General features: G+C 35.9%; 2 protein-coding genes across 2 annotated transcripts in view; both read right to left on the bottom strand.

Moving 5' to 3' along the window:
- Nucleotides 1-698: 698 nt before the first annotated feature.
- Nucleotides 699-2,432, bottom strand: LOC117117627 (organic cation transporter protein-like). The gene is made up of 3 exons (XM_033261995.1): nt 1,889-2,432; nt 1,053-1,283; nt 699-719 (listed from the first exon to the last, which is right to left on the bottom strand). The coding sequence occupies exons 1-3, from the start codon at nt 2,225-2,227 to the stop codon at nt 699-701; spliced, it is 591 nt and encodes a 196-aa protein (XP_033117886.1). The 5' UTR covers nt 2,228-2,432.
- Nucleotides 2,433-5,977: 3,545 nt separating this feature from the next.
- Nucleotides 5,978-10,516, bottom strand: part of LOC117117664 — an 8,211-nt gene continuing 3,672 nt past the window's right edge. Inside the window, exons 5-8 of the mRNA XM_033262053.1 lie at nt 10,130-10,219; nt 9,762-9,915; nt 7,871-8,043; nt 5,978-6,995 (exon numbers count right to left, since the gene is read on the bottom strand). Coding sequence (XP_033117944.1) covers nt 6,882-6,995; nt 7,871-8,043; nt 9,762-9,915; nt 10,130-10,219 — 531 coding nt within the window. The 3' untranslated portion in view covers nt 5,978-6,881. The remainder of the gene's footprint in view (nt 6,996-7,870; nt 8,044-9,761; nt 9,916-10,129; nt 10,220-10,516) is intronic.

Consider the following 10,516-nt stretch of genomic DNA (forward strand, 5'->3'; position numbering starts at 1 on the left):
GATGTACAGTACATGCTGTTACACTTAGTATTTGTATGCGATTTTGTATTTTCACTGGTAACACACACAAAAAAAAAATGACAGTGGGAAAACAGGGGGAACGTTCCGCTCCCTAAATCTTCCCCTGTCCAACATTGTGGAAACCGAGGAACAAAATGTTGTGGCTATGGCAACTAGATGGCCGGAAATTGCACTCACAGTCTTAGGCCTAAATTTGAATATACCTTTCCTCTTTTATCTCGATTTTTTAATTTTCAAAGAAGTTTGGGGAGGGGGACTGGCCCGAGACGGGGTGGTGGGGCAGGGAGAATTAAGGGGCGAAGTTTTAAGTGCCAGTGCTCAGTGATTAAGTTAGGGAGATTCAGATGACAAAATATAGTGATATGTGGCAATTTTGTGAGTATTTGAGAAAAACTTTTTTTTTAATTGCAAAAGAATATCCAGTGGAGATGTGTGGGAGAGCAAGATTTCTGGGAGAGGGTTATTTTTTGTGCTCTTATTTTCTTCCCAATGCATCATTGATCCCATTATATGATATCAGATAAAATAAAATGACTATTGTATGATATATAAATGAATAACGATGATCGAATTGCAATTTTTTTTGTTAAAAACTAATTTTCGGCAGCGGCGATTTTGAAATTCAAAATGGAGGCCATAGAAGTGAATAAAAAAAACGGTGTATTTTTTAGATATGTTTAGACATGTTTGCCAAGAATCTACCCAAAAAATTGACAAAGTTAAAAAATATGACATAAGACAACAGACTATATTGTGCATGTCAAGGAAACTATAGATTGCTGGTGTTTGTACGATTACATTTACACTAATGATCTAATGTATGTCAATGTAAACAAAATAAACAATTTTGTCTATTTTTAAGACGAACACTGGATTTCTAAAATAAACATTATATTCACTATATTATATATTATGTATTATGTAAAAAAAAAAAACAATGGTTGCTGGCATTACAACTACATTTACATTAATATTGTGAATATTTAATTCATGTGAATGTAAACAAAATAAACAATATTATGTTACGTTACCTGTTCTTCGATCGCAGTAAGAAACCAAACCACACAGAATGTAAAATACGATTCGGTAAAGGTAAGACCTATTCCAGTAATTCCAAGTAAAATGGATGCCGTTAAAAACACATTTCTTCTTCCAAGGTAATCCGAGGTTAGCCCACAAATTAATGATCCAAGGAGAACACCACAGAAGTACACCGACATGGCAGTGTTTGCCATTAACATATTTTCACATACTAACCCAAGCTAAGTTAAAAATAAAATATTAGTAAACCAAAATGTTTTTCATATTTTACGACTCAATATATATCTACAATACATTAATAGCAGTAGGTTTACCCATGGAGTTATTTTACTTAACGTTGGATACGGTAGGGTATAGCATTAGTTAAGATTGAACGAGCACTGATCTTATTACTTTACTTTATTAAATTGAATTCATTACTTATTGCCTTTTACACCCAATAATACTAAGTGTATTTTAAAAAAAATAATTAAAGGAGCAGAGTACTTATTGAATGATCCGAAATGTCTAATAAACCCCCATTTAACACCAGAGAGAACATACAAAATACAATAGGATATAACATTTAAAATGATATTCAAACTGCAACCTTTGTGAATGTTGTAATTCATTCAGGTTTGTTATACTTAACTCCACTTTGTATAAAATAATCTTGTCAATTTTGGTACTTTAAGCATGAAATTGTTTTCTTTTTTCTTGTTCTCCTTAAAAAGGCACTTTCATGAGAACCTACTCTATTCATCATCTACTTTGTGTATCTATATGCTTGGGACCACTAGACTAATTTTGTGACTACTAAGTAATTAACAATCATTCTTAAACCAACCTCATTAACGACCGTTGATTCTCCTTCACTCAGCAAATATTCATTTCCATTCGGGCAACTTGTAGTCTCATTCATCAATGTTCCGTTTTCTAATTTATATATCGAGCAGCTCTCGTACTCAGTAATCTCGTTGTTGTATGTCTTGCTAATTGGAATCGCTTCAGACATGTTGAATCCTTCATAAGGTTTACAGAAATGTAAAGGTGTATCCATGATGTATATGAAGGACATCAGGTGGATAGCAGCTAGGATTGTCCCATATATGTTGACGCTAATCATTAATACAACCTGGTACCTACCCCATGAGTTAAGGCTTCTCAAGATTGCTTCAATATCCATTTCTATAGCAGCAGTGTGTTGAGTTCTATTGCCTTCTGTACACGATAGTGTATTGTTTGAAATAGTATTTGTCTCTTGGTGAGATGTGGTAAGTAAACAGGACTGTTTTTGTATGCATAAAAAATGATATGTAGGCTACAAGTGCTTAAATTTACGGAAATGATCATGACCTTTCTAAAGAAGCTGGTAACGTAATAATGTCGGTAACTTGCTAATCCTTTTGAAAAAAAATGATAACTATCAATCAATGTCAAGTCAATGTCTGCAAAGAAAGTTTGTGTCAACCTTTTAAAAATATATAGATCCTTTCTTTATATCAATTAGATATGAGGGTTTAAAGGTAACTGCTTACGTTTTACAACTACACAACGATAAAATTTTAAGAACCGTAAGGGATTGGGATGTTCATGGGGGTATGGTGTTGTTCATGACATGTTGTGTTCTTACATAAGACATCTTAACTCTGTATCATTCCGGTGAAATTAAGGTACCCTACCTCCATTAGCGTTCACACGTACACTACTTCACCTTATGTAGATAACTTCACCTTATGTAGATAACCACGACTTCGTACTAACACTAATCGAGTTACAGTACTGACTGCAGGCGAAAGAGTTATATCTACAGAGAATTATTCATGTCAATCATTGTAAAAAAGCAATGGTAGTCCCGTATTCGTTATCGAACGTACTAAGACTCTGAATCAGAAGTGATTTACGATGGTCTCTTTCTTTCTTCGCCGCTTTTTTACACCTAACCCGTATGTTGCAACCAGGTACGTACTCAATTACTGGTAAGTGAACTGAGAGTCGCCCTAGCCATTAATTGAACTCTGCCATGGGTATGATAGGCAAGTGTACCAACCACTCGGCCAGTCATTAGTGAAATAGCATATTCATATGTTTTGTTTTTTTGTTTTTTTACAAATTAAGTTTTAAAAAGTTTCATATTCCTTTTATATTATTATCTAATAATAATTATGAGATACAATGAAAGAAATCGAACAGATTGGAAGATCTTGAAATTAGCATAAATGTAATTGAATATGAGCAATTTGCAATCAGTTTTAGAATTTCATCTGTCATCCATACTTGCTTTCCTTTTCAACTTTGTCTATGCAAAAACTATTATCTACAGACCATTTTCGTGAAATTTGAAATGAAAATTTCCAGAATACGTCGCGCGACGTAGTTACCAGTGTGCATGCGCGGCTCATTTTGACACTAGCTAGAGCTGCTCAGGCTGGGCTAGGCGGTAGTTGCTAAATGCAACTGGTTCAGCCGAGGGGGCGTGGCTTGTATGGTGACACGTCATGTATAATATAATACCGTCTACCTAAAAGCATCACACATATACACCGTGTGACCAATGTGACGTTAGCGAGCGAGGTGAGGATTAGTTTGTGCATATGTTTGTGCTACTGCTACGACCGGGTGACAGACGATCTGGTCCCCTGAGATATTTCCAGACGATTGGGCCCAAAGTATGGACGATCGTGGTTTTACAGTCTCTTTCACGTTGGTGACTCTGAAACATGGTAATAACAAGATAATAAATAGCAAAAGATAGAGCAGTTCGCGCTATAGTGGAACGCCCTATGAGGCGTTCATGATAGCAGTTTTCCGGTAGTTGCTAAATACAACGGGTTCAGCCGAGGGGAGTGGCTTGTATATGGTGACGTCATGTATAATTATGCCGTCTACCAAAAAACAACACAATACACTGGGTGACCACGGTTTGACCAATGTTAATTTAGCAAGGCGAGCAGGCTGAGGCTTAGCTTAGTTTTCTCTTGTGCTGCTGCTACGGGTGGGTTGGTGAGGGACGATCGAGTCTATTACAGACGATAGGCCTAAGTAGTAAGGACGTTCGTAGGTCTAGGCTCCCTCCAACTAAGCCTGGGCTAGGTCGGACCAGGAGGTCTCTTTAGTAGTAGTCTGGGCCTCCTAGATTGTGCGTCCAGCAACCCGCAGCAGTCCGTCTAGGCCTATGCCTCATTTACTTGAAGTTAGGCCTATACAGAGTCTGTTGTAAGATTCGCCTAGGCTACTGAAGAATCTGCACTGAATAGGCGCATACAAAACATTAATCGAAAGGTCCACTGACTAATCTCAGATAAGAAAGTATACTACATACTCACAGTATTGAAATGCACGCCATCGTGTTGGGATTCATTTCAAGGCCTAATCCCTACCGCTAAAAGTTGAATCCAAACACGATGGCGTGCATTTCAAAACTTGGAGTAGGCCTATGTATTATACTTTCTTATCATAACATTTATACAATACAAATATACACGACATTGGAAAATATATTTACTCAAATTACATAGGCATATATTAACATTCGGTTCCGTTTCTCTTTTTCTGTAATATAGCCGGCAATATTGTTCCAAAGCAGTGAACACTAAAAAGAAATCTTAACTTCAGCAGTCAATGTTGTAAAAGTTGAAATTTTTATTTATCAGGCCTATTTTCTCTTCCAGTAAAATAATTTGTTCATAGGATTAAGATTGGGAAAATCCATAGACTAAGTAGTACAGTGGTGGCGCCAGAATATGACTGGGGTCCGAGGTCCCCGACGGAAAAAAAAAGTGGGCGTGGTCGGGCGTCCCTCAATATCCGTCGAAAGTGTTCCACGGGTCGTCCCCCCCACCCAAAAAAAATAACAATTTTGGGTTTGAAAGGCTTACTTAGTCGATTTTGGTGTCTACTAATATGTGGAAAATACATTACATTTTTTCTCCCCGACGAATTGTGGTTTTTCTAGCCGGCAGGGTGTGGTAGAGAAGCCAGACCTCCCCGACGAGGGCCCATGCTGTGTGATTACAGACAGGGCCCACAGTTTGTCGAGGAGATTAATAAAACATAGCTGAAGTTATGCATGACGTCAACATACGGAGCCACGCCCCCTCGGCTGAACGCGTTGTATTTAGCAACTACCCAATTTTCCTCCATTCGAGCGGCGGCACTATATCTTTACTTGGTTGGATCAGTTGGATAACTCTCTGGTTCGTTTGTTTTCATTAATTTCTCCACTCCATGAAATTATTTTTCTCCATTCTAGAGAGGGTGGACGTTCCATCAAATTTAATGTAAACTACAATGTGTAAATTTTAAAGTACAGCTCATATACCTTTCTTATGTTTCAATCAGACTTAAAATCCGACTAATCAAAAAGTGTTATTGTTGGGGCCATGAAGAATACGCGCATGCCTCACAAGTTTACATAGAATTACGCTGTTGATTTGTGGTACCCTAGTATAGCGATCTTTACCTCGAATTCTACAATCTGGTGACTCAGCTCTAAAACAGTTCTAGGAAAATTAACCAGGTCCTGTTCTGGGATATTTGCAGGTCTGAATACTTTGCCAAGTATCTCTTTTTGCTTATTCGTCAGCTTTTTGTGTGAAATTGGCACAGGCTTAAATCGTTTTTTCTCATCGTACCCTGTAAAACATTAAAGTTCAGAAAACTAACTCTTTAGACTTTATTAGTGACACATTTGCTATTGGTTTTCATCGAATAAAATGTTCAATTCAGCCAGCGCTTCTGTACTGTCGACCGACGAATCTATCTTCGCTCTGTTTTAATAGGGACTTTCTATTCAGAACGTAGAACGAATACACTTATTTGTACTGACTGGCGTCGCGTGAGTTGTACGTTCTACCTTCTATGTCGTCGTCAATTGTTTGACGGCGCGACACCTTTGCTGATTGTGTGGCAGTTTGAACAGAGCGAGTTGTAACCACAAATGTGAAAACGCCCACAATTGTAATAACAACCACTGTAAAAACACATCGCCAACAAATGTAATAATGCCGATAAATGTAACAACCAGCACCACAAATGTGACAAACAGTGCCCACAAATGCAATAACGATCATCGCCAACAAATGCAACAAAAAAACTTGACATCTTCACCCACAAATGTAATAATTTTCCTTTAATTTCGAATATAGGAGCTAAGACCCACAAAATAGCCAACACGTGCATTTTGTGACAGAAGTATGACGTTTTCAGCGTTTAATATATGAAGTGTGAGAAAAGTGGGACAGTCCATTTATCTAATCGTAGTAAGATTCTGAATCTTATTTTTTCTTACATTGGTTGTGCCATGAAGGAATTAGTTGTACGGACTGTATTTTGCAATGCTGTGTGATTACAGACAGGGCCCACAGTTTGTCGAGGAGATTAATAAAACATAGCTGAAGTTATGCATGACGCCAACATACGAAGCCACGCCCCCTCAGCTGAACGCGTTGTATTCAGCAACTACCCAATTTTCCTCCATTCGAGCGGTGGCACTATATCTTTACTTGGTTGGATCGGTTGGATAACTCTCTGGTTCGTTTGTTTTCATTAATTTCTCCACTCCATGAAATTATTTTTCTCCATTCTAGAGAGGGTGGACGTTCCATCAAATTTAATGTAAACTACGCAAAGAACTCATTCTTCTGCTATTTATGTTCTTTGATAGTATCTGTAATATTTATTTGCCTTAATGCTCGATTTTTAGGTATTGAGAACGCGTCATTTCATAATTGAATTTTGGAGACATGAAAACAGTATTTTCATACACAGTTTTATTATCTCAGTGTCTATTGCTCATGTCAGTTCTGCTCATTTTACATTGAATCATTGTGATGCCTCATTTAAGAGTGCATTAGTAGTTTATCCTTTGTAGTTGAATCTTTAGTCAATGTCTGCTGACCCATTTCGACGGTCTGTCGTCTTGGCAGTGGTGGTAGATCTCTGGTGTGTTTACGCTAAAAAAGAAAAAAAATATATTTTGTCAGGCAAATACTGTTCTGGAATAATTTTACAAAATTTCTTTATGTATATTTTTCAGCTTATTTCTAAATACTTTAGCAATTTAGTTTACTGATTTTTTTTTTTGATTTTTTTTTACAGTACTTTGACCAAGTTAGCCTGCTCATTGTCATTTTTACGTTTTCACATGAACCAATGAGATTACCAAGAGCAAATATATCAATCTTACATATAGGTGGAAATTTTTTTCACACGAGAAACATATTGACAATGTGATTTACGCAAAAAAAAATCATTATAAACTTATGGAGTGCAGTTCCTTGGTTTTGAACCTTGGTAAGGGAAGCTTCATAATCACTAGTTTATAACTACCATTATAGCACCATTGGTTATTGTTTGTATTATTAAGTTAATAAGTGACCTGATGTTAGCATCATTAATGATGAAAAGTGGTCAAAATGATATACATATTTTTCATTGTACTGTATTAAAAAAAATATTTATAAGCCATTAAGTACTCGCCCCAGGGCTCAAACATAGTGCAAAATTACTTCACAGCCCGTCAACAGTGCAAGACGGGGTATGGGCAGCATGTGCTCCGAACTCTCGACCACTAAGTTCAGAGTGGAGACGCTGTGCCAAACTTCCAATTTATTTCACATATCAAAACCACTCTGCAATATGTTAAATGATAATGTACAATGTGTAAATTTAAACTACAGCTCATATACCTTTCTGATGTTTCAATCAGACTTAAAATCCGACTAATCAAAAAGTGTTATTGTTGGGCCATGAAGAATACGCGCATGCCTCACAAGTTTACATAGAATTACGCTGTTGATTTGTGGTACCCTAGTATAGTGATCTTTACCTCGAATTCTACAATCTGGTGACTCAGCTCTAAAACAGTTCTAGGAAAATTAACCAGGTCCTGTTCTGGGATATTTGCAGGTCTGAATACTTTGCCAAGTATCTCTTTTTGCTTATTCATCAGCTTTTTGTGTGAAATTGGCACAGGCTTAAATCGTTTTTTCTCATCGTACCCTGTAAAATATTAAAGTTCAGAAAACTAACTCTTTAGACTTTATTAGTGACACATTTGCTATTGGTTTTCTTTGAATAAAATGTTCAATTCAGCCAGCGCTTCTGTACTGTCGACCGACGAATCTATCTTCGCTCTGTTTTAATAGGGACTTTCTATTCAGAACGTAGAACGAATACACTTATTCGTACTGACTGGCGTCGCGTGAGTTGTACGTTCTACCTTCTATTGACGGTGCGACACCTTTGCTGATTGTGTGGCAGTTTGAACAGAGCGTGTTGTAACTACAAATGTGAAAACGCCCACAATTGTAATAACAACCACTGTAAAAACACATCGCCAACAAATGTAATAATGCCGATAAATGTAACAACCAGCACCACAAATGTGACAAACAGTGCCCACAAATGCATTAACGATCATCGCCAACAAATGCAACAACAAAACTTGACATCTTCACCCACAAATGTAATAATTTTCCTTTAATTTCGAATATAGGAGCTAAGACCCACAAAATAGCCAACACGTACATTTTGTGACAGAAGTATGACGTTTTCAGCGTTTAATATATGAAGTGTGAGAAAAGTGGGTCAGTCCATTTATAAACGCCTGGGAGGGGTTAGAGGTCATTTGAGGTAAAATTAATAATGATTTTGATAGTTAATCATGCTCATTATGCATGCTGCAAAAATTGTTTATTATTTTAATGTAATGGAGAAGCTTACCAGATGTGACAGTTTTCAGGTTATTTCAGGTCAAAGATTATTTAGGGTCAAATGCTGGAAAACATGACACAATGTAATGGTATATGTAGTTAGAAATTTTTTTGAATCTCCGTCGTTTCATGGCATTCGCTCGAATAAGCTCAAAAATCAAGATAGTCGCCATATTTTGTCAATAATCATATAGTTACGGAAGAAATGACAAACAAATGTACGTGTTTAAAAACTTTTTTAAAACTTGACGAATGTGAATTCCAGAAATTATACCTCAATCACATTATCCTATAATATGCAAATAAACTTAATGATAGACCTACAAATTAGGTGGGAAAATATTATATAGGGCATCCGTATCTTGATAACCGCTGGTCGAAGAAAGTTAATTATCTTTCAAAATATTCAGTATATGCATATTTCTATTTCTTCCACTAAAGATATATTTTCCGAAAATGACATAAAATTTGACACATAATACTCCTCCTAAAACACTTGCTCTTTAACCCATCCCAGATATTTAGAAAATGAATATTTCACTGTTTTTGTTGTTCGCACGCCTCTTAGATCAATCACTCAAAATGTTTTGCTTCTGTTAAAAAGTGTACGGTTTGGCCAATTTTTTAGTCTTAGCTCCAACATTCGATGTTAAAAGAAAATCGTTATTATTGTCGGCGACGAAATCATATTTTGTTGTTACATTTGTGGGCGTTATGACAATTTTGGGCGATGGTCGTTATTACATTTGAGTGCGCTGTTTGTTACATTTTTGGGAGCTAATTGTTACATTTGTGGGCATTTTTACATTTGTGGGAGGTGTGTTGTTACATTTGTGGTTGTTTGTACATTTGTAGGTGTTTTCATATTTGTGGGTTGAACAGACCGTCGTTTAAAACGATCCACCGCTTATTGATACACTCCGATATGACTATACGTCCTATGATATAAGGTACACCCTGTCAGCCGAACCTCGGCGACGATGTGTGTGCTGGCCGGATCTTTACCTTTGTCGTTTGTTTTAACATCATGTATTTGATCTGTGTGTAGCATGATAGTGCCCTTTCTTGGAATGATTGCTTTAGGAATCTTCATTTCCGGTCGATTTATATTATCGAGATTTTTGTGCACCAGTAAAGACGGTAAACACCGATGTGAGCTCTGTAGAATAGAATCCAAGAAATTAGATTTATGCTAAACTATAAACGAACATATATATATAAAACATAACATAACATAAACTTACTATCATACAGTCAATCAATTAAATATATCATTGATAATTTTGATGTCAGTCACATGTTTTACTCCTACAAATTTGTGTTTTCTATTTATGTAATAAGAAATTAATTGTAATATAATGGAACAAATTTACCTCTATTGAGCTTAGAGACTGAGTCGATCGCAGTGCACAATATCTGCTTTCACTCCTGTTGTTTGACTTATCAAAATATCTTTCCTTTCGCTGTAAAACAATATGTATATGTATTATATCAATGAAACAAGAATCCGTTTACTGTATTTAATATATAAATTATATACATATATATATATATATAGACATGAATATATACATATATACATATATATATACATATATATATATGTATATATACATATATATACATGCATATACATATATACATGCATATACATATGTATACATGTATATATATATACATATATATACATATATATATACATATATATATACATACATATATATACATATATATATATACATATATATATACATACATAT

The sequence above is a fragment of the Anneissia japonica genome, unplaced genomic scaffold, assembly GCF_011630105.1.
Source record: "Anneissia japonica isolate Jap-2015-1 unplaced genomic scaffold, ASM1163010v1 scaffold3334_len1275209_cov185, whole genome shotgun sequence".
Taxonomy (NCBI): Eukaryota; Metazoa; Echinodermata; class Crinoidea; order Comatulida; family Comatulidae; genus Anneissia; species Anneissia japonica.